Consider the following 25,084-nt stretch of genomic DNA (forward strand, 5'->3'; position numbering starts at 1 on the left):
ATTGAGACGTTCAGAAATGTGTTTTCACGTCATCTGAAATACGTGCGCTGATTTCTCCTATATTTGCACATGATGGCACACACTGCCACAATCTCTGGAACCATGAAAGCACCTTTCCGTTTTCTGTCGTTGCATTTGTTAAATTCCACGAAGGTATCCTGGGCGCTGGGTGATGGAGAAGAGGAAAAGATTGAGGAGTAAGTAGATTTAGTGATTTTAGGGGAGTTTTCTGGGGAAGGAGGTCTTTAGCATCTTTTAAGTTCCACGCCATTCCAGGCTCAGCCGTACTGCTTTCCACAGGGTCGAGTTTAACTTTCACAAACATCCGGAAATTTTCACTGACTTGCAACTCCAGAAGTTAACCCAGCACAGCCCGCCTACAGTCGCTGAGATTTGAGACGCGTTTCCTCCGTCGCACATGCGCACTGGACACCTGTTGGCTGCTACATCTCTGTGCGCAGGCGCAGTGACGCCATTTTCTGAGGCGCGCACGCGCACTTGCGTGTAGCGTCGTTGCTTGGCTACAGTTAGCCTAGTCCAAAAGATTTAAAACCGCAACCGCCTGGACTGCTGATACCGTTGTGGCGACCATCGATTGGCTTACTTGTGGCCCTAGTGTTGTACTCTGGAGGCGGAGAAAAGCCAAAGGGGAAGTGAGGTGTTTGTGAAGCCCATAGGCTCCGCTATGAAGAAGATTTTCGGCTTTAAGAGTGGAAAGGGCGCGTGGCGTTGGGGCTCTCCCACCAGCCCGCAGACTGACGCGGGCGTCCCCACCGTCACCTCAAGTTCGCCTGGGTACTGCCTCCGCGACAAAGATCTCGGAAAGATTCACAAAGCTGCAAGCGCAGGCAACGTAGCGACAGTGCAGCAGATTCTTCTGCTGGGGAAAAATGGCTTGAATGATCGAGACAAGATGTCCAGGTAATGGGGACCGCGAGGCCGACGGAGGAGGCGGGAGGACCTGGGGCGGGCGCACACTTTTCTGGGCTCAGCCTGGTGGCCCCCGGCCCTCCAGTCGCGGACGGCGCGGAGCTGTCATCCCTCTGACACTCGGCAGCCTCTGGGTCCTGGAAACTGTCAGTGGGGTCTAGCGCCCCGGCTGTCATCGAGAACAAGCCCCCCATAAACGTTCCCGTTTTGCGTCCACTCACAGTTAACCTTACAGAACACTTTATTGGCCATTTAAAAAAGATTCAATTAGTATCAATTTTTTTAAAATCATATACATTTTATTTATTTTTGATGTATGCATTTTTATACCGTAGCATTGCATAGTATAGAAAAGTACGTAATGAGAATGATAGTTCCCATAAGAGAACAACTCCTAGGCTGGAAATTCTTCGAATGAACTCTAGTACCCACTTTATATCAGTTTATACCTATTTGTATATATTCTTATGTGAGCGACCTTAAAAGGAAATTTTGAAGTGGGAAGATGGTTCTGGGTTCTTGAACAGAAAATCTCATTTTCTCTAAGTGTGAGTTCTTGTATTTATCAGTTTTACATAAACCAAGAAACAAACGAAGGCTTTAAAAATCTTGAGTTACATATGCTACCTTTTACTATGGTGAAACTTAGAAAATTTTTGTATGGTAGACAAAGGCTTGCCTTTTGGATATTAAAATGTGATAAAATTTTCCAATAACTAGTCATTAACTCACAACTGAATTAAAACAGTTAAATAAATGGAACAGGATAGTAAATACCCAGACATCCAAATGCATGTAAGATTTATTGGTGAAATCTTACAATGGTGAAATACCAGCTAATTATGTTTGGAAGAAACTAACTAGATTTTTTTAATCTGATAAAAATAGGTTTCAGATGAGATGTTAAATATACAGAATGAGAAAAGCACCAGAAGGAAACACAAATGTCTATTTGTTCCTTTCTTGTGTTGTCCAGGGCCTTCCTAAGAATGACTTCAAGAGGAAGAAGGTTGATTCAGTAACATAAAAAAATTAAAGCTCTTTGTATATCAAATCATATTAACAAAATAAAAATATCTACAGCATATTTATATCAGATGAAAAATGTCTTCATTTAAAAGAGAATTCTTTGAAATCAACAAGAAGGAAACTAGACTAATTTGAAGATTGCACAGATAAATTGTTGCATATCTGGTGACCAGTGGACATGGGAAAAAATATTTAGTGTCCCAGGTAGGAAATGAATTTAAGTTAATAGATAAGCGAAATCACGTTTTCCATCCACAGAGACTGTGATGATGAGGAGTAGTGGTATTTATACTATTTATTAAAGTTTAAGCTGCTTAAGAGGCACCTTGGTTATACCTAGCACACTTAAAATATATATATATATATGTGTGTGTGTATGTATATATATATATATATATATTCCCTAAAATATCTTTAGGAATTTTAGAACTATTATCTAGACTGCTTTAAAAAGCAATGTATTAAAACTCAACGGAATTTATAATTAACTCTGCAACCATAAACATCCATATAGATGTGGGTTCAGAATCAAATTTATTTTAATTTGCTAAAAATTTTAGTACTTTAGCAGATCATTTTGTTCTTTGATTTCACATACACTTAGACTGTAGTGTAATGTTAGCCAAAAGTCTGTATAAAATGTGATAAAATTTGTTGTTTTTGAGCATTTGTATTTTAAGTGAATTTTTCTTGTTTAAAAAAATCTACTATTTCTACACGGAACATGTATAAAAATTCTAATGCATTTATTATTAATGAAATATCCCTGGGGAAGAGCAAGAATATGAATTTTGCAGAGATTTCACTTTTGAAAAATTTTTCTTGAGGACTTGTCCCTTCTGATAACTTTTGGCCTTTCAGAAGAATTTTTATATGTGCTGATAGATTTAATCTGTATACACTTAATTGCATACATTTATATATGTAGCTTTATTTCAGTTTGTTAACAATTTTAGTCATATATGAATTTAAAAATAGTAGGAATAAATGATGAGAATTACCATTATCAGTGCTTTACTTTGTAAAATTTTCTTTGAAAATTTTGAACAAATGGCACCCTCAGCTCTTTTACACACTTAAGCTGTACATTCTTTAACCTACTGTTCTGAATTCCCAGCTTATAATGTGAAGACACAGGTAGACTTTGCCTCGATAACTTGAGAGTATATAGTGTATTAAAGCTATTGGGGAACTTTATTAGAGCTGTTAATGGAGATTATATACAGGTTAATATATACTTGTGTGTGTGTGTGTGTGTGTGTGTGTATGATGTATTTTGAATTCTCCATCTATATTTATCCATTCTTTCAATCCATTTTTGTTCATCAGATATAGCTTGGATACCTATGAAGTAACAGGTATATTCTACCTTCCCGTACTCTTTTATCCGTAGAAAATTAATGTTGCCCTACCAAAGTTATGAACTTTAAAACTAAAATGTGTATTAGGACCTAATCTCATTTGAAGTTTTCTCCATCCTTTCAAACAAAAGTTTTTTGGAGGGTAGGAAGTTGTAAAAGAAGACTTTTACTTGCTTTTTTGAAAATTTATAATAGTATTAAGTACTAATATTTATCATTGGAAAGAGCTAATTTTCACACGATCTCTGACTCAAAATAATTGAATAAATGAGCTATCATAGTCACATAATCTTCAATTTCCTTTGACTTAATGTTTCCTGAAAATTAAAGTAAGATCAATTTTTTAAAAATATGTTTCATTTTATTGTTTAGTCCTCTTTCTCCAGAATTTAAAAAATAACTGTAATTTCGTTAAGTGCCAACCATATAACTAGAACATGAATCCCGTGAGAAAGTATGCATCTTAGAATCATTAAATGCACTGCTCTGTTTAATCTTAAAAACATAACTGCAAAGAAGGTATATTTGTATCATATTTCTTAGTTTAAATGTCTATAAATTGGTAGTAATGGCAATAAATAGTACTACCTGACAGTACTGAGCTGCTCTTTATGCAGGGAGTATTTAGAACACTTTGCAAAGATTGTCACTTAAGCATCACACAATTCCTTTTCATCCCCATTTTATTCATGAGAAAATGAGGCATCAAGTGGCTAAGCAATAGCTAATAAGTGACAAAGTAAGATTCAAATCCAAGCTGAGCTGAATCTACTCTCTTACCAGTCAAGTGAAGTGCTCTTTGCTTATGGTGAGCAATAAGTGCTGGTAAATGTTGTGTCTTTCCAGTGTAGGTTTAGAGACATGGGAATTTGCCATGTAATGTTCACTGTTCCATGATATGTATGTTTTGAGTTAGTACACTATAATTTCCTCAAAAGTCCTCTCACTTTCACAGGACTGCGCTCCATCTGGCCTGTGCCAATGGCCATCAAGAGGTGGTAACTCTCCTCGTAGAGAGAAAATGCCAGCTTAACCTCTGTGACGGCGAAAACAGAACACCCCTGATGAAGGTAGGTAGTAGCCAACTGTGTCAGTATGAGATGGATGTGATTAATTACAATAAACATGCATTTATCTCATTTAAATAACACTAAATGGTGAACGTTTACTTTGATCCTAGAATTTACTACCTGTTTCTTGTTACGACACTGATAGGCAGTACAATGCCAGCAAGAGGCGTGTGTGGCCATCCTGCTGGACCACGGCGCTGACCCAGATCTCGTGGATGTCTATGGCAATACTGCTCTGCACTATGCTGTGGGGGGCCAGAGTGCAGCCATCGTAGCCAAGCTGCTGGCCCACAATGCAGATGTTGAAGTCAGAAACAAGGTACAGATCAACCAACTCTATTTATAAATTATTTGAAGTACTGTTGTGTTGGCAACACCTCACCAAAGGGAGTTGTGGAGCAAGTTGTACAATGCTGTACAGTGTTGAAAGAGCAAGCTCTTGGCGTTTTATTGATAGAATGATAATACAGCATCAATTGTGTGGAACAGGGGAACAAAGAAAAAGGGTGAGTGAAACTGAACAAGTGTGCATATGTATCCAGGGTTTCCGGAGGAAGGTGAGTCTGCTACCAAGGTATTTTTTTTTTTAATCTGTTTGATGACTTGATATTGAGATGGTAGCCATACCCCAGTCTCTCTATGCCTGGTCCTATCTTAGTGATAAGGCCTTCAGCTCATCAGTCTCTGGAAGGGCAGGGTTATGCATCCATCAGTGGTCCCCATGCATCCCGGTCACACCTGGTGATGCATACCTCTCGTTTCAGGGTGATCAAGCGACAGGCTCCTTTTAAATATGAGAAGTCTTGGTACTTCTTGGTGGCACAACAGGTTAATGTGTAGCTCTATGAAGCTATCCGTAGCCACTGCAGCTTGAGTTCGATTCACAGCCGGGGAGCTGACCCACATGGAGAGGCAAACCTCTCCTGAGCTGCCTGCAGTGTATTTCAGTCAATCTTCCTGTTCTACTCCCCATTCTGTCTGTGGTGAATCTTCTTACCCCTGCCCCCACACCCCTGGCCTATAGCCCCATTATTGTATGCACAAATAAATAAATCTTTAAAAATAAATAAATATAAAGAGTCTTGTAGGGTCTGGCATCCTGCCTTCTTTTAGATGACTAATTGGCTGGTCTGGACTCACCTTGCATTTGAATGCAGAACTGTATGTAACCAACATGGTGGCTGACAGGCCTTTTAAGTCTAGCAGACCTACAAAATACATGTTTTTTTTTGTTTGTTTTGTTTTTGTTTTTAGTCACAAAACATTTCATGCATACCTACTGAATATTACATACATCAGGCCCTATCACCATGGAAACCACTCTTAAGCCATGTGAGGGTTGTGTTCTCCAGCTTGATCTGTCCCTACTTAGGTTCTTCACTTACTGGGCCACCTACTTTGCCTGTATAAACACTGAGATTACGATTCTTGTTTTGTTGTGTATTTTGATGAAGATTTCCAGATTTGAAGACAGCCTATCAGTTTATAATATCTTTCATATATTTGTTAATCTCTTCTAAATGAGTTTTTCAAATTAAAATTTCTCAGTATCTTTTTTTAAAAAAATGTGCTTATATGTATCAACTGTCTATCTAATCTTGTTATGTTAATCACAGTAGATTATGCATATTGCACACAATATTACATCTTTCTCCTCAGTATTCTTTCTTAAAATGTGTTTAATTTGGTTAAAATTTCACTATTAGAACTTTTATTGGTGAGCCAATATATTCTTATTCCTAATTAATATTTCACCTAAAATATAAAGTGATTTTACGTAGGAAATGGAGATCAGAATAAAAATGGATATTTGAAAAAGTACTTTTGCATTAGGGTTTCTCAATTATAATTGTCACTATAATTGAGAATAAAATTACATACTGAGCTTTTTGACAGCTACGATAACAATTTATCATCTTGTAATAAGGGAAATCCTTATTGGATCATTGAATAATAAGCAATCAAAGTTCACTTGAAACCTGTATCTTTAATTCAGAGCCCATTTCTCTAGTGACCCACTTGGAGTAAGAGTGCCTGATGTTGACATCTGGGATCCTGATCCATTGAGAGAAGAGACCCACATGAGTTCATATCTGGAGAAAAGCTTTATTTACTTTTGGTGAAAAATTCTCAGAACTATCACTGCAATGTTTGTGTTTGCCACAAAAAAAGTATTATCAAATAGGGATTAAGCAAAGTTAAGCAGATTTCATTATCCTTAAACGTATAATGTATAAAAATATTTCCAAATAACAGATGATTGTGGGATGTTTCCATTGGGGTGTATTCATTTCTGGTAAGGGTATATATTCCTGGAAATACAATTTAAGAAACACTACACAAGAGATAATCAGCTTGATTATTAATCCATATTAATAAGTAATGAAAGCATTACAGTATGTTTAGAGTTTGGAGATAGAAAAACAATATTAGCCTGCGCCCTCAATAATCTCTGGCTTTACATGGGGAATAATAAGTTAAAACTATAACATACCATGGTAAAGGCTATGATAAAGCATGACTCTTGGAAGCAAGTAGATATTTGGAGTTTGCATCTTTTGAAAAGGCAGAGGCGGGGAGGAGCACGTGAAATTGCAGAGGTGTGAGAACACATGGGCCACTGTTTGTTCACTTTTATATTGCATGTTTTAATTCATATGATCTCCTATAAGTATTACAATTCAGTTTAAGAATGTGTAACTTAAAAAAAAAATTTTAACTATTTTTACTGTTTTACAGGATGACCTCACACCGCTTTTACTTGCTCTAAGTGAAAACAAACAGCAAATGGTAGAATTGTTAGGAAGGAAGGAAGCAAATATACATGCTGTAGATAAGATAAAAAGGTACAGTAATTTTTTTTGAACTTTAGTATTGTTTTAGAATGGTAAAAATCACTCAAATAAGGAGGATTAAATCATTAAGAGAATAATTTATAATCCTGACATATTTTGAGCAAAATCAACAAGTCATCAGGAGAAAAAGCAACTATTCTGATGAGCAGTATATGAAAGTATATAGCAAAATTTATTCCTTTTTAATGTTGCTGACATCATTTACAATCTGATCCTTTTAGTCATGTGATTAATAGAGGATTTGCTAGTGGGGTTTCATAGTAGTTTTGTAAATTGTGAACTAGCTTAGTTTATGGCACAATTGACTTTATTAATTCTTATGGTATTTCTTTAAACTCTGCTAATATATTTTTCTTTAAAGCTGCATTTTATACATCACTAGGAGTTGATTTGACTTCCACTGACCCTACCATGGCAGCATAGCTATTACCAGGCAGCATACCTGCTGGTCTGGTAATGATTGACCTTTGTTCCCAGGATAACCTTGCTGGTTCAGATTCCTCAGCCTGCATAGTGATCTGCATTTAGACTTCAAAGTTGCAGTTCTTAAAAATTCTCTACATATATGTCAGACACTGCTTCAAAGCACTAGCACCCTATTCTGACAGGTGGGCCTCCCAGCTTTAGTCAAAGAGAACCTCCCTCCTTCTTCAAAGCCCTATGTACAGTCCCTGTCTTTGCCCAGATCTTCACAGTAAGTTATCCTTCTAGGAACTTCTTTGATTTTCCTGCTAGCAAGATATTAGTTGGGGCCATTCTAAGCTGCCAGAGAGATTCAAACAGTGCTGCGGAAAAAGACCAGACTTTCCCTTCTACTGTGTTACCAGATCTATATGCTACTGCTGGTTTACATCCTGTGACAACTTCTCTTGGTTATGGAAAATCCCATGTCATCATGAGAGGTGTGGGCGCCAACATGCCTGGGATTCCACAATTAAGATTGAGCTCTCAAGTGATCTGTTTACTATAAAAATGAAAATTCCCCTACATGACTTGTATCTTGTATCTATATCAAATTTCAAAATATCTTCAAATTTGTTTTTAACATCTTCAAAACACACATTAGGGTTTTTTTGGGGTGGGGGGAGGATTCCAAAATTGTTTCCATAGTGAAGTTCAAGAACAAATTATTCCATTGCTTCACTATTTGTCTTACCATTTTGTGTAGGCTGTTTTTTAAATCTAACAGTCCTGTAAAATAAGGTAATCAGGTCCCTATTTCACGGAGAAGAGAATTGACTTGTCTGGGAGGAAATAACTGTCCGTTATAGAGCCCAGGACTTGTTCTGAGTTCAAGATGTCTTCCCTTGTGTCAAGATAACTATCTACTGCGTTATAGTGCCTGTATTTCACAAGTGCCTCAGTTTCCTCTTTTTTCTTCTTTAAATTATATTTTATAAAAAGTTTATAGACCATACAAAATTGAAGTATACAGGTTAATTATCTGTTTGATATTATCGCTGTTATTATCTGAAACTACTATTAAAATAGTAATACTATTATCATTTTTTTATCATAGCAATCATCAACTAATTTCTCAATATAAAGAAGAAAAGACACTTAATTCTTCTCCAGCAATTAGCAATCACGGTAAGCCTTTAGTTAGTAAACTACTCCTGGTTTTCAGAATTGTTTAGAAAATTAATTTTACCTGTCAAGTATTATAAGTAGGTTGCAAACAAAAAAACTGCAGAACTTAGTCAGTGTGTACCAATACCAGAAAGAAAGCATCCTTAAGATAATCTGATAGCTCAGCAGTCAAAAAAGTAGTAACAAAATTACTTGTTGTTTTTTGTTGTTATTTAATGAGGGCCAGAGACTTTACATTCTTGGTAAGGAGTTAGTTTTCAAAAAAGTGAACAATAATGCAAAGACTTTAATGCAGGAGTGAACTTTGCAGAATTTTAATTTGCAGTTCACTTCTGTTGGTACGAAAAGTGCTGTGGGCAGGGTTGAGAAAGTGGTGACTATCTAGTGAAGGCAAGCTCATGACAGCCTGTTAGTGGTATAAAAAAGGAGGGACTCTTACCCTGAACCCTGTGCACCGTGGGAGACTTATCAGGTAGACTGCTTTTAGCTACAGTTAACAGGTGGCCTAAATACATGGATGAAATGGTAAAATCAGGGTTGAGGTTCAGTGATGTCATCAGGATTCCAGTTTTCCCTCTTTCAGTTGTGGGATTGGAAGTGTTTGTCTCCTTTCCCTGTTAGAAAATTAGCAATGATTCCAAGCATCATATTCCCACATGACAAAATCCAGAGGCTGAAAGGGCTGATTTTCTTCATGTGCGTCTTTTAAATAGGAAGTAAACTCAGAAGCTTGTAGTAGATGTCCCCTGTTATGTTAATCACAGTAGAGTAGATTATGCATATTGCACACACCCTTAGACCAGTCCCTGGTAAAGGAAATGTGGTTACATTGATTAGCTTAGGACAACCATTCCTCTTTTTGGGAGTGGGGAGGGGCCCCAAATTGTGATTCTTCAGTAAGAACACACAGACTAAGGAACGGCTGGCTATTAGGGAAAGTGCCAGCTATATTTGCTGCAAGGATTCATTGAACAATTTTCAGCATGAGTGTAACAAGAGTGGACTTGAGAGGTCAGGCACATGGATTATAGTATAAAGCAGGAATTAGAGAGCTTTTCCTATAAAGGACCAGTTACTTAATGTTTTAATCCATTTGTTCTCTGTCATGTATGCTCAACTTTGCCATTGTGATGGGAAGCAATCACAGGGAATAGATGTTACTGTGCTCCATTAAAGCTTTATCTTTCAAATCAGATGCAGGCTGGTATCTGTCTATGAGTTATAGGTTGCTAATCCTTCATGTAAAGGTTGAAGGAAATCATAAAGGGACTGTGAGATAAGCTTTTGGTGGCTACTGTCAGTCCATTCTGAAGTTTTCACATATCCATGCTGAAATAGTCAAGTCAGGAAGCTCAGTTACTCCATTTAAAATGTTGATCTTTTGGTGGTGGTTGAGTGGTGTTTACATTTGGTGTTGTGAGAAATTGTGGTGATCCATACGCACCTTAGGTCAGATGTTGGGTACATGTGCCAGCATTTTCCAGAATTGTCAAAGCCTTGGGGTATGCCATAAGAAAAATGGTTGTCTTCCCTACCTACATCCAGAATGTCAATACATTCTGGAAGAACTCTTCTAGAGGCATACTGAGATAAAAATTTGGCCACAACAACCTCAAGCCTAGACCCTAACTCAGCCGTCCCTTGTCAGACCCTAGCTGATGGGTGAATCATAGCACAGCCATGTTTTTGATAGCTTCATGTTTGGATCAGATTTCCTCTACAGACCAGTGGTTGGCGTCTTTTAAATATTTTATTGCAGAAAGCTAATATACTAGGAGAAAATATAAGATGCTGTTTTTGAATTTACTAGTTCTCAGTAATTTGGGAATTCTCATGATGCCAGTAAAAGTCAGGCCCAGACTGTTTTCATGCCATCTCAGGATTCTCTTGCATTTGCCTACTTCTATTACCTCTGCTTGTTAGTGTTCCCTTCTAAATGTCATCCTGTGGAAAGTTGTCTTGGAATCTACTACAGTCAGAACACATATCTGACATATGCATGTTTGACAAATGGGCACATTTCCTTTTAAGATCACTGGTTACCTAACCTGAAGTTTATCTCACATTCTGTCAGTTTCCAATGCTGAATTTCTTTGGATCTGTATCACCGCCACAGAATTACCGATGCTGTTCTGCCAAGAGTGAAGTGCCTTCTGGGTTTTCAGACACAGTTTTATCTGGCATAGTTTTAGTGTGAAGTGCTTTTCTGATAGTATATTTTTTTTTCAGAAATTGATAATCTGTGGCTTAACTAGATTATGTACTCAATTAGATTACCAAACTTTCCAGTCATCCACATATAAAATAACTCACTCTTCCTCAATCATTGCAATGATTGCAATTATTGATTGTAAGTGACCAAATCCGCTCTGCACAGGGTGGAATAACAACTCATCTTACATTTTGGGTGCATTTTTCTTTTTCATTTTGTCTCATTCAACAACTGCCTTTAATAAGAAAGTGGTGTTTTTTTGTTTCATAAGGATTAAAAAAAGTTTAGAAACAAAAACTAATGAGTAGTATATTACTATACTTACCTGTGATAGTTATACACTTTACATAATTATTTTACATAATTATTACACAAATAGTGACCTATTTGATTCATAACTATCTTAAAAAGGAATTAAACCATTTAGTTGTAGACCATTGACTGTGTTGTCTTTTCTTCATAGTTTTTGTGATATAGGCCATCTTGCCAATTATTGGTGCTTTTTAAAAATTCTAATTAAAATAGAAGTGCTGCTTGTTTCACATTCTCTTCTGACATCATTGTTTCCTCTATTTTTTTAATGCCTTTCATCAAATTGACAGAAGTACAGGAACCTGCAAGACAGATATCAAGGAAAAGAGAATCAAGGAAAGGTATTCTGTGAAATAACCTTCTGATGATAATTATGTATTACATCAACCCAAATAGTAAGAATTTCATAAAACGCACTCATGTTAGAGGCTCCCCAAGTCACACTCCCTTGGTTATTTGGTTGGAACTGACAGGACTCAGCCTATCTTTGTCATCATGCCTGCCATCTGTTACAGTGACAGGGTGCAAGGCAAAATCAGCAAAGAGAGAAATGCCGGGGCAGTCCGGAGGAAACCAGACTCAAGTTTCCAAGAGTCATTTCCTGTGACATTGCCAAGAGCTGCTTAATTTCTCCAACATGAAAATAGGGCAGCACGTGTGAGTTATTGTCTACTAGTGCCAGAGTCTGGATACCTGAGGTTTCATCTGCAATCTAGTCACTAGCATGTGCCAAACTCCCACAGTCCCTGAAGGAAAGCCAAGTGTTCAGCACAAACCACACTGTTTGCACACACTGCCGAGACGTGGTGAGCCACCCTTATCGATCAGTAAGGGAATGGTCGGGGCTCCTTCTAAGTCCAAGTTCCCAGCACCAACCATGGGTCAGCTGTTCAAACAGGACTTGGTAAAGATGGAAATCTCAGGCCTGCTTCTTGAAATCTCTGCATAGCAACTATAATCTTGCCTTAGTTTTTGCTGTTGTCTTAAAGTCCTCTTTAGTAGCAGATACTATGGTGATTAACATGGTACTAGTTTCATTGGCATCATCTGTATTAATTCTGGTGCCCCTTACTTTTTGAATTTTGATGAATATTTAACATATATTTTGCATACATTACTGTGACACTATTAGATCAGTATAATCTAGCCTTTTTATTTCTTTAACCTTATAATTCTTAGATAAAATGAGTATACTACACTCTTTTAAATTCATGTAATGTGGCTCACATTATCAGGTATAGAGTCACACCTTTTCAGAGTGTTCCCACACTGCACTAATACCCTAGAGGGGACCAAGTGTTGTTTGAAATGTGCTGTGGGGGAGATGCTGGTTGTTCCTGTGGCGCTGCCCATGTCCCTCCTCTCTGGGGCTGCAGACCTGAGCCTGCAGTCTGCGCACTGTCAGTGTGCTCTGAGAGGTCAGTACCAGTCCTGAGGGGTGGGCAAGGGTGAGGGCTGCTCAGGGCACTATGATCTTGCCACTGGGCCCCTGGTTTGGCAGGAGTAGCCCGGCTCTTCCTCCCATGTGTCCTTAGTCAGGGGTGTGCACCTCCCCACCATTCAGGTCTCTCTGCCCCAGATGAACAACCCCAGGAGACTCCCTCCTTGCACCTCTTATTTAATGAAACATGAGTCTCTTCAGGTGCAGTCCATGCTGGTCTCCAATATCCAAGAGCTGCTCCAGCTTCACCCCAAGTCATGGACCCTCCAGGTTTATTGTCCCTCTGGATAACTTTCAAATTATCCTCCTGGGAACAATGCAACAAACCTTTTATAACACCATCTTGATCGAATTTCTGCCTAGCCAACTGATACTGATGTTAAATTAGAATAAAAATTGATCCAGTTTTGATTCCTATTATGCTAAATCCTGTTAATAATTATAAAGTAAGAAATTCAGTCATATTTATCAGTTATTGTGCTCTCTAAGTATATGATCAGCCTTATTTGCTTTAAGTATCTTTGTATACTTCAGTTAGGGAGATAATATCCACAGTCTGTTGTTTTAATCTTTTTTTTTTTTCTTAAAATTTATTTTATTTGTACATACAGAACTGGGGTACAGGCCAGAGGCTCAGGGGCGGTGAGAGGCTTCACCAGAGACAAAGTGGGGTGCAGAACAGGCAGATCGACGAAGTACACTGCTGAGGGGAGCAGCGGGCGGGTCAGGAGAGGTCTGCCACGTCATGTGGTCACCTCCGGGGCAGGCGGGAATCAAACTCATGTGAAGTGGCTTTAGCTTCTCAGTGCAGTGCTTTAACCTGCTGTGCCACCAGGGAGGGCCCTGTTGTTTTAATCTTTATCTTAATTTTCAGGGTGACTGTGTCCTGATAATATCATCGCTCTTTGGTAGTAGCAGGGTCAGAGGATATAGTTAAAAAAATAACTCATTTTCATAGCAGTTCTGTGTTTATAGCAAAATTGGGCATCAAGTGCAAAGTTCCCACATTTTCCAGGTCCCCATAATGCACAGGCACCCCCATTGCTGATGTCCTGCACCACAATGGCACATTTGTTGTAAGTCCTGAGCCTACCCTCATTCATGATTAGCACTCAGAATCCCTGTTGACTGTAGGGTTCACTCTTGGTGGTGTGAATTTTATGAGTATGTGCCTAAATCCATGACACATGCATAATGACGGTATCCAAGAATTGTAGTGTCATGCAGAAGAGCTTCACAGCCCTAAAATCCTCTGTGCTCTGCCTATTCATCTAACCGTTATCCTAATCTCTGGCAGCCACTGATCTTTTTTATTCTCTCCATTGCTTTGCCTTTTGCAGAATATGGTGGAATCATATAGTGACTGTCTTTTTGAATGTTTACAAGTTAAGATCTAAGATGGTTGAAAATAGTTTTTAAGTGTTTTTTGTCTTTTATGGTTTTTGTTGTTGTTCATCGGCATAATATCTGATGAAATATGCCTTATAAGCTGGAAAAGCATGCTTTCTGTTGATATGTGCCACATAGTGAGGAAGGTTGAAAAAAATGACATCATGTACTACTGCACAGCATTAACTGTTTGGCCCATCCTGCTCAGAGGTGGGTACAGAGAAAGAGTTCGCTAATGGAAGGAGGCAATTTCAACAGGTTGCAGTTTATAAAACTAAAATCACAAAGTCTATACCCATCTTGCACTTGGAAATAAAACTCGATGAAGTCTGTTTCCTCTTTTGCCTTTCTGCAAAATAAGTGACTGTAAACCAAACTTCTTGTGACAGGGTGTTTCATCCCAAACTGAACAGTCTCTACTAAACAGGTGAAGTTGTGTTGTGTTGCAGCAAGATTTTTATACTCCCTCTAACTACTAATGGTGGGCATCCACAAAAATCATATTATTTAAGTTTGACATTGACAATTTATGGTGCTGGTTCTGCTAATGATACCATTTCATGTTAGTTTCATTTCATTGTTAACAACAGTTCATATGTAGGTACCAAATTTGCTAAATGATTTCAGTCATCTTGCATTTGATAAATATAAAGGGTCAAGGACATAAAGAGTTCTGAATGCATTAATACTATACTCGTAGTAGAAAGCTCACGCTAGTACAGACTCCAGGTGTGGCTCCAGAGAAAAGCGTTTTAGCAAAACGTCAGATTTACACTTGTATTTTTACACTCTGTATTTTTCTGTTGATTTAAAATGTATTTTACTTTTGTCTTTACTAGAGGATGAGAGTTCTGAAGAATATTCTTTAAGCAGGTACGATGGGATGATTTTACTAATTAAAATAATTATTTGCTAACTAGGTGCAGAGAAAAGGAGCTAATATTTGTTGAGTGTTTACCCTCAACTACACACAATATTATGTGCTTACCAGCTTATTTCATATAGTCATCTCAATAGTTTTGCAAAGTAGCTGTGCTGCTATAGCTCTTTTTTTTTAAAAAAGTAATTAGGTGACTGTGGTTCAGGAATGTTGATTAATGGACTCATGATTCCATTATTATCAAGGTGACTGACCGAAAAGTTGACAGTCATCCAGGCCTGCTCCCACATCCATCTACGTTTCAGTGTAGACCGATGTGTACTTGTGTGGCACTGGTGATGAGAGAATCAAAATCAGATCAGTGGAGAAAGTTAACTTTAGTTTATGTTAACTTTGCTTTACAGTTCTTCCAAGAAGCTTGGTTTGTCCAAGCATTTGACCTTAATAATTTGACGGTTACAGAGTCAAAAAATGGTTTTAAGGTAGATCTCTGAAGCTATGGCCAGAACTTTAGCTCTATATAAGCAAGCCCTAATCAACCATGTCTTCTTAGGTATAACGAATAACAACTTATACTGCTTCAGATGGATTGTTTTACTGTAAATGAATAATAGCTGTGGGCTATCCATGGTCTCTGGAATGGAATACACAGGGAAGTGTTTGTTTCAGGAGGAATAACACTGGGTTGGACAGGTATAAGGGTCTTAGAAAAGAGATCGTAATATTAGGGTTTGTACCAACTCAGATAAATTACAGGAACAATGGACACAGGATGTTGGGAACTATGTAGAAGGGCATATTAAATGGAGGGCTCAAGGGACCCCTCAACAGGCTGCTGCTTGTTTTTTTAATTGAAGGAGCCAGCAAACTTTAAGGTCTCTATCTAAATATATAATTTGAGCCACTTGTTACAGTAAATAGAATGTGGTATCTCCCTCCACCCTGACTATAGAGGGTAGCTTAGATCCTGTCAAAAAGTAGGAGACTCAGTATTACTGAATTACATAGGTCAGGACTTTTGGTGAAAACAAAGCATTCTCAGACCTGACCAAGATACAGGCTGTCACTTTTTATTGTGGGAAGTAAGATTACGTTTTTATTGAATATTTTACATGCTTCGAGCAGTGAAATAAATAGAAAACTGAAAATTTTCTTAAAAACAGAAGTCAAATTTAAATTATATCAAGAAACTTAATATTTAAATAGCCTACCTTTTACTTATTTTTTTTTTTGTTAATACGGAAATTAAATCACTCACTTTTAGTCTGTACTTTATCTCTCAAGGCTTTCCAGCAAACCTGGCATTGATGATTCATGGCCTACATCAGATGATGAAGATTTAGATTTTGAAACCAAGGTAAAGTGCTCTTTTGTGAAAGTAATTTTCTTGCTCTTAATTTAGTTTCTTTTTATTATCTAAATGTTCCTCTCATTTTTTCCCCCATTTTTCTCAACTGAATATATACAACCATTTGTCTTCATCTTTTGACAAACAAAATAAAAACTACTTAGATTGTTCGCCTTCTAGTCCATCTATACACAGTACTGCTTAGAAGTAAATTCTCATTTTCCCCTACAAGTAAAAATTCATGCAAGTATAAATCAGAGAAGCAAATGTCAAAATATAATAATTTATATTTTGTAGTGTTAATTTTTTTTCAGTAATACTTTTAAGCTACTTAGAGATAGTTTTTTATTTTAGATTACTCTGGTAAAGAAAATATTCAAATGGACATCATTGTATTTGTTTAATAATCAGTTATGAGAAAGGAAATAACATTTGGAAACTACTTATGTGCTATTATAGTTACTTTATACAATTTGATTACTTGCCATTCTTAAAGCTGTGTTGTTGTTTTTTTTTCCTAGACTGTCCCGAAGCTAAACTTTGCAAAGCTAATGACTGCTTCTCAGCAGTGCAGGAAAAGCAGTAAGCGATCTGAAGGCTATGTTGTGTTATTCACTGATTTGAAAATATAGACAGTCTTATTTACTCTTTACTTTGTTCTTACCATAGTAGAAGCCAAATGTGGCACAATGAGACCAGAAAGTAGATCCTTATCTGAGGACAATAATTCTGACAGTGAAAATGAAGATATAGTTGAAACCCTTCCTAAACCACCCATTAAAGCCCAGGAATTTTCTCATCCTGTTTTTCCATCAACTGAGCCTCTCACGTCTTTAGCAGTTCTTGATCATACAAAAGTAAGTTATTTTTGTTCTGTTTTTAAAATTTATGGCCTCCATGCTTGTATACATGCCATTCTTCTGATTCTTACCATGATGGAAAGAATCCTAGAAAAAATTTTTAATTCCTGGAGATTATAGTAGAGCACAGAATAACAAAAGAGATGTGCAAAGGATTGAGATTTATGAAGATTAACCATCAATAGTTCACAATTTAACTATTTTAGCTTACTGTTTGGTATAATCTTGGTAGAGGTGTTTGATCTTTTTGAGAATAAAGAGAAGAAATAAGTTACCCATTTATTTTGGTCTGAAAGTATTTAAAATTTCTGAAATTTATGGAAATGAGGTTCTTAATCTCCATCCATTAATTAGAAATTAAATTTCTAGGAAGAAGCAACAAAGACAGCAGTTGGACATGAAGAAAAGGATAATGATATCAATGGAAGTGCTCCACAAGAGCACACAAATAATTACAACTTGGCTTTTGTTGATGGAGCACACAAAAATAATAGAAGTGGTAAGTTAGTGAAGAGTTATTCATATTTTTTTATTCTTAAATGGTGGTATAAGGCCCTCCCTGGTGGCGCAGCGGGTTGAAGTGCAGCATTGCAAACTAGCTGCAGCTGCTTCATGGTGAGTTCGATCCCCGCCTGCCCTGGAGGTGACCCACATGGCATAGCAGACCTCTCCTGACCCTCCCGCTGCTCCCCTCATCAGTGTACTTCGTAGATCTGCCTGTTCTGCTCCCCACTCTGTCTCTGGTGAATCCTCTTGCCACCTCTGCACCTCTGGCCTGTACCCCAGTTCTGTGTGCATAAATAAATAAATCTTTTTTTAAAAAACGGTTCTAAACAAACCTAAAGTGTCCAGATCCAAATGTGATATCCATTTCTTTCTATTTTTTTGAAGTGACATTGGCTTAAGCACTGTTTGTATTTCAGAGCCTTTGTATCTCCCCCTTCACCTCTTGTTTCTACACAGCACCCACCAGCAAACTCCCATAGTCCTCTGTGCTGCTTCATCACTTTGGTCTTACCCTTTCCCCTCTCCCCTCTAGTGGCCTGAGTTCTAAGGCCTCAGCTTTTTAGGGTTTATTTTTAGCTTGACTTTATCTGACCCTTTGGTTTGTTTCTCTCTCTCATACCTACGAGTGATGCCATTCAGTATTTTTCTTTGTCCTTCTGTCTTATTTTGCTTAGCTAATGCTCTCCAGCTCCATCCATGTTATCTCAAATGGCAAGTGTTTCTCTTTTTAAATAGCTGAGTAGGATGCTATTGCACACGGATACTATACTCACCTGCTTTGGGGAGCTTCAGTAGAGTCTATAGCCTGGCTATTGTCAATAGTCCTGCAAGGAGTGCGTGTGTCCCTTCAAATCAGTGTTTTTGTACTCTGTGGGCAATCACCTAAAGTGGAATTACTGGGTCATATGGTAGGTCCATTTTTAATATTTTGAGAAACTTCCAAACTGGTATCCATAGGGGATGGGCCAGTTTATGTACCCACCAGCAGTGTGAATGGGTTCCTTTTTCTCCACATCCTTACCAATGCTTGTTTCTGGGTTTTGGATATATATATTACAAGCAAGGAAATATATATATATTGCTTGTAATTCATCTGCATTGATTTTCTTGTTTCTTCTCTGTTCAACGTAGGATGGTTGCATATTTCTAAGAATTTTTCCATCTCTTCTAGGTTATTGAGCTTACCAGCATACAAAATGTTTATAGTACATGAACACCATCCTCTGAATTTCCAAGATGTCTGTTATGAATTCTCTTCTTTCATTTCTTGTTCTATTTGAATTCTCCCTTCTTTCTCTTGTGAACCTAGTTAAAAGTTTGTCTATTTTATTGTTTCAACATAGCAAATTTTTAATCTTTTGGACTGTCATTTTGACTTATTTCTGCCTTAATTTTTGTTACTTCCTTCTTTCAACTGGCTTTTGTTTCCTTTTTTTCTAGTTCCTTTACATGAGAGATAAGATTACTTGGTCTCTGGTGTGTTATATATATTTGGTCCTGTGTTGCTATGTGCTATATATTTCCTACTTCATACTGCTTTGCTGTAAATTCTGGAAGGCTGTGTCCTCATTTCTGTCTCAAGATATTTTTTATTTTATGTTTGATTTCTTCTTTGATCTAATAGTCATACAGTAGTATATTATTAAGTCTCCATATCCACATATTAGAAGGTTTTCCTTCATTTAGTTTGTGGTTGATTTCTAGTTTGATACCATATGGTCAGAGAAGAAGCTTGGTATAATTCTTTTTCGTGAATTTGTTGATATTTCTCATGTGATCAGTCCTGGAGAATGTCCCATGTGCACTTGAGAAGATTATGTATTGAGCTGGGTGTGGGGGTGTACCACCCTATAAAAGTCTTTTAAGCCTATATGGTCTAATTCTTTATCTAAGGCTACTGTGTCCTTATTTTCTGTGTGGTTAATCTTCCCATTGGTAAAAGGCAGTGTTGAAGCCCCAACCGTGAATGTATTTTTTCCAATGTCTGTCTTTAGATTTGATAGTGATTATCATATATTTCAATGCTTCTTAGTTTGATGAGTATATACTGATGAGTGTTATGACTTCCTGATGTGTTTTTCCCTTTATAGTGTTCATCCCTGTCTCTTGTTATGATTTTAGCTGGAGGTCTATTTTATCTGATAAAAGTATGATTGTCTTGTTTGCTTGTAAGATTGTTTCCCTTCCAACTCTTGACTCTGAGCCATAGGGGAGCTTAGGTACATTTCCTGGAGACAGCAGAAGTTAGATTCTGTTTTTTGATCCAGCCAGTCACTCTGTACCTTTTTGAGATCTATATCTGGCAAGAAGAACTGATCTTGCATGCCTTTGGTTAGGCTCTCAAATGTTCTTTCTCTGTGGTATAGTGTTCCTCTGAGAACATAGGTTGCTGCTTGTAGTGTTTATTCATCTCCCCATTATTTGCTTTCTAAATATTAGGGGTCTAGAGCTTCCACTTTTCCAGTAGGAGGCACTGTATGTCAGGGAGAATTTATCTGTACCTGGCTCATTAGTGAGGAGGAGGGCCCAGAAGGAGACTGTCACTAGTGAAAGTTGGCTGGGCTTATGTCTGTGTTGCCTCACAGCACCTCCACTTGTCCATAACCCGTAAAGACATGTCACCCCTTCCGAGTAAGCCAGTCAATAGCTATTTCCTTTAAGTATTTTTCTTTGCTCTCTTTCTTCTTAAGTATGAAAGATGGTCCAAACAATACTGCTTACCAAACTGTGCTCTGATACCAGGTTTTTCTTGTGAAATGTCTCAAACCTTCTAAAATTCCTTTCTGCTATAATGTTTTATTGAAATATTAATAAATGAAGGTAGACTTCTTGAAATAATTCATAGTAATAGATGTGGTCATTGATGTATCTGTGTCTATATTTTATAGATATGATGTCAGCATTAGGATTAGGAGAAGAGGAAGATATAGAATCACCTTGGGATTCTGAGGTACTGTCTTCTATTAATTTTTTGTTCCCAGTGTAAGCACTGAATGATATTAAAATGTAAAAGACTCTGATTTGATATTATTTTCTCATCTCTGTGCTTGCCCATTTAATTGCTTCATTGTAGATTTAATATATAATTAGTAAAGTAATTACATGCCATATTTAATACTTTTTCATAGTATAATTCTGCCAATTGGTAAGAGTGAAATTTATCATGTAGGAATCTACTAAGTGGAATAAAAGTAGCAAATTAAACATGAAGGATATGGGAGGAAAACATATATTAAGAAAAGAAGTTAAAAAATATGTACCAGAAAAAAAATTACTTATTGTTAAATACCTAGCAAAACTGATCTTTAAAAAAGCAAGAGAAGATAAAAATCATAAGCATCTAGTTCCCACAGACATTTTAAAAGGATATAAGGTGTGACTTTGTGACATTAAATTTGAAAATTTGATGAAATGCACAAACCAATATAGGGGAAAATAGGAAACCTGAGGAGTCTATTTTCTGTTAAAGATGTTTTAAACTGTAATAAAACAGGATCAACAAAAATCTCCCCACAAAGAAAGTTCCAGGTCCAGAAGGATCAAAAATAAAACCTCCCAAGCATTTCAGTTAGACTCACTGAGATCTCAAACAAAATCTTACTTCAAATAGAGAAAATGGGAAAATTTACTATTCCTCTTATGAGTCCAGCATGACACTGTTATAAAATCTTCAGGACATTTCAAAAAAGAAAACTGAAAGTTCAATTTGTCTCATATGCTGAGTGCAAAAATCCTTAAGAGAATAGCCTCCAAAATTTTGGTTTATTCTATGAAGGATTGCAGTGTGGCTTGGATATGTCAATAATGTTTTCTTCTAGAGGAATAGCACAAATTGGGGAAATACAGTAATCTTGATAGATGCAGAAAAAACACTTGATAACATGCAATATATATTGTTTACTTTAAAATAAATCCATGTTTTATGATAAACTATAAAAGCATTTGCCCTACAGTTGAGAATGTGAGAACAATGCCTAATGTCACCACTTCTGTCCAACACTCCACTGGAAGTGGCGCCACTGAGCAGTCCCCCAGACTGGAACATTTCAGGCTCTGACATCAGCTCTGTGTCTGTGATGTTACGCTGCCTGCTTCCATCAGGAACATCACATTTGTCCACTGCTGAGCATCTGCTTACACTGACGTTTGTCCTTCGATGTCTTCTTTTCTCCTGTGTTTTCTCTTTCATTCCAGCTCACCTGCACTACCGTTAACTCACACTCTACCTGTAGCTCACAATCAGACTCCATGGAAAAGATTGATAACATCATTGTGGAAAGCCATTGAGCATAGTCTCGATAGGCGGAGTATCTGCATTCTGTACAACCTGGGATTTTACATCTGGGTTTGCCATGGGGAAAAGTTTGTACTTGTGTATAAGGAGCAATTAGAAGCCGTGGCAGTGCAGAACACAGATTATTTTCCATTATGGAACATGATAGGTTTGTAACAGAATAGGTTAATTAATCTGTTGGAAGATTAACACAACTAAACAGTGGTGAAAATAAGCACAGAAATCGTTTGCTATTTACCTGTAAAAAGAAATGTATTTAAAATGTGGAAGTAATTTCATTTTAAGCTTTAGTTGTTAGATCAATTACACAAATAACCACTGTTACCTCAATACAAATAAATTTTCAAAACATCGCCAAACTAGAGGAAAAGGATTACTTTATTTCCATATTGAGCTAAAATAAGTGCTTGCAACATATTTTTAAAAGTTACATTCTTCCAAATCATTTTGTTTTCCAAAGTGAAGTAACTTCTACAGTGTTCTTTTTATAGTGAATAAAACGTGCACTAAAGTTTTTTATGCCAAGTATCTTTTAACACTGAAAGAATTTCTATTGTTACAGATATTTAAAATTTATATTTAGTATACTTTATATAAATTTCTCAAATTTTAAATACTTTTTTTAGTGTTCTTTTATCTTGTTGAGGAATGAAAAATAGAGTTAGGTATTTTAAAGTTAGTTCCTTGTAGAAATATGCAGGTAAATCAGTATTTTTTCAGTGAAAACCTTCCTGTCTTCTATGCTCAGTTTACAAAGTCAGTTTCCAGATAGAGATAAAAGACCGAATTGACCTAGAAAGCATGTATGAAATTTTTCAATTTAAATATTTTGGCTTTGAATACATGCTTCTCTTTATTTTTTAAGTTTAATAATGCTGAAGCTAGGAAATTAAAATATTTTCTTAGAGGTTAGGAAATCTTTCTTCAGCTCATTATTTATTATCAAATTTAACAGAGTATTTCTGAGAGTCTTCCACAGAAATATGTTGATCATTTATCTGGAGCTGCAGACCAAAGAGGAAAAAATACATTAAATGGACAAGTAGATGGTAAGAAATTTATTTTTAAAGTGTTGAATTAAAACAAGAATACGGAATATTCTGACAGCCAGAGACAATCACCTATTAAATACATACTAAGGAAAAAGAAAAGGAAATAAGTTGTTTTCTTATTAGGTGTCAACAACAGATTGACAGTGCTTTTTTCCTAAAGGAGTGTTAGTGTACTTTCAGGTACTCCTAAGAGTGAGGAAAATCAGGAAATACAGAAGAGGAAAAGTGGGAGCGAAGAATGAATGAGAAAGGCAGAGAGTGGCATATGGGGGTAAATAAAGGAAGAGAATTGGGTGTATATAAAGGGAGAGGTGGCAGAAAAATTCCTTCGAAAAAGGAAAAGCAGAGCGTTCCAACTTGAGAAGAATATAAGGTGTGCTCCTAGCAGCAAAACTCATTGAAGAAGCAGGATAAAATTCCCCTTTCTTACTCTGTCTCTCATTGTTGGGAAGACATTAAAGATAGATCACTTAAAGCTGTATTTTATCTACCATGGGTGAGCATAGTGAATGTGGCCACTTATAAATGTATATACTTAAATGTTAAGTAAAACATTGCTACCTCATGGAATAGCTTCATATAGGCCAAAATAAGAGAACTGAAGAGAGGAGGGCAGGGGCAGTTATGAGAAGATTAAGGAAGCAATAGCCTGATTAAAAAAAAAAAAATCTATTGGAAAGTTCATTCTTCAGTTTTGAGTAAGTGATAGTGAGGAACTTGGAAGTAGATTTTAGAAGGATGGTTAAAGTTAAAATAAACAGTATAGATTACAGTTTCTCAAATTTTAATGCATCACTTGGGTAATTTGTTCAAAGTACACATTGTGAGTGGTGGGGATGGGTGTCTGCATTTCTAACAGGCTCTTGGGTGAGGCCAGTGTTGGGGTCCTCAGACCGTGTTCTAAGTTGCCAGGGAACTTAGAGAACTTAGAGAATTCTGGAAAAAGAGCACTAGATAATTCAAGATACAACAGGATCAAGGAAAAGCACTAGTTTGTTTTTATTTCTGAACATGTTTCTAGTCAGAGGGAAACAGGTGAAGAAATAAAAGTATAGCTGTAAGATACTGCTCTTAAGCAAATAGAAAACATGAAGTGGTGGGACAGTAAGTCATCATAAACTGTATATAGTGTATACAACCCCATGCAAAAGGGGAAGATCAAAACCACAGATCTAGAGATATACTTGTGAAGAGGCAGGAGGGTATTGAAGAACAGGAGGCAGAAAAACTGGTTCACTTGGTAGTTTCAGAGTTGATGAGGAAACTTGTGAGAACTCACTTTAGGTGACTTCAGTGTATTTGTACTGAAACAAAAACTTTTATTACAGCTTCTCCAGATATAGTGGAAGTAAGAGAAAGTACTAAAATTGGGGTAAAACTTAGCCACTAATTTACCTCCTCATAACTCATACATCAAAAAATGTGTGTGGTGACTGGTGCCACATATATTTTTCAATTAATGAAATTAAATACAGTAGTAGCCTTGACTTTTTCCCTAAGATAGTTATTTTTTGGATACCTTTCATAAAAATCCTTTATCATGATGTAGCAGGCCAAATTCATTTTGGAAATGAAAGAAATTAAAAATTTATCCCCCTAAATAGTAAAATTGTTATTTCAGTAAACCTTACCTTGACTTTGAAATATGAAGATTTAAGGTATCTGATAATTTTCTTGCAATTTTTTCGTTTTTGTTAGCCATTTTTTTACTATTCAAAGTTTATATGCATTATTTCTTAGATGTGTTTTATATACCTTCTTGCATGAGTGGATCAACAAACTTTAAGATGGCTAAACTAGAGGACACAAGAAATGTAGGCATTCCAGTAGCCCACCTGGGTATGGAAAAATGTGAATATTTTTATTAACTATTATTCTACAAGTGTTAAGTACAGTGATCAATTCTTAACACTCTCTCTAAAGAGAGAAAAATATGGCAGTCAACTGAACTGTC

General features: G+C 36.8%; 1 protein-coding gene across 2 annotated transcripts in view; it reads left to right on the forward strand.

Annotated features, from left to right (window-relative positions):
• Positions 1-545: 545 nt before the first annotated feature.
• ANKRD26 (ankyrin repeat domain 26) overlaps positions 546-25,084 on the forward strand; it is a 53,673-nt gene continuing 29,134 nt past the window's right edge. The window contains exons 1-14 of one of the 2 annotated variants that reach the window (XM_012732768.1): positions 546-921; positions 4,276-4,390; positions 4,536-4,709; positions 7,130-7,236; positions 8,765-8,835; positions 11,650-11,700; positions 15,029-15,062; positions 16,354-16,426; positions 16,939-16,999; positions 17,087-17,274; positions 17,647-17,776; positions 20,673-20,734; positions 23,034-23,127; positions 24,871-24,969. In XM_012732768.1, coding sequence (XP_012588222.1) covers positions 686-921; positions 4,276-4,390; positions 4,536-4,709; positions 7,130-7,236; positions 8,765-8,835; positions 11,650-11,700; positions 15,029-15,062; positions 16,354-16,426; positions 16,939-16,999; positions 17,087-17,274; positions 17,647-17,776; positions 20,673-20,734; positions 23,034-23,127; positions 24,871-24,969 — 1,495 coding nt within the window. In that variant the 5' untranslated portion in view covers positions 546-685. The remainder of the gene's footprint in view (positions 922-4,275; positions 4,391-4,535; positions 4,710-7,129; positions 7,237-8,764; positions 8,836-11,649; positions 11,701-15,028; positions 15,063-16,353; positions 16,427-16,938; positions 17,000-17,086; positions 17,275-17,646; positions 17,777-20,672; positions 20,735-23,033; positions 23,128-24,870; positions 24,970-25,084) is intronic. The other variant, XM_012732769.1, reaches the window with a different exon arrangement.

This window comes from Condylura cristata, unplaced genomic scaffold (genome assembly GCF_000260355.1).
Source record: "Condylura cristata isolate star-nosed mole 26May11 unplaced genomic scaffold, ConCri1.0 scaffold00035, whole genome shotgun sequence".
Lineage (NCBI taxonomy): Eukaryota > Metazoa > Chordata > Mammalia > Eulipotyphla > Talpidae > Condylura > Condylura cristata.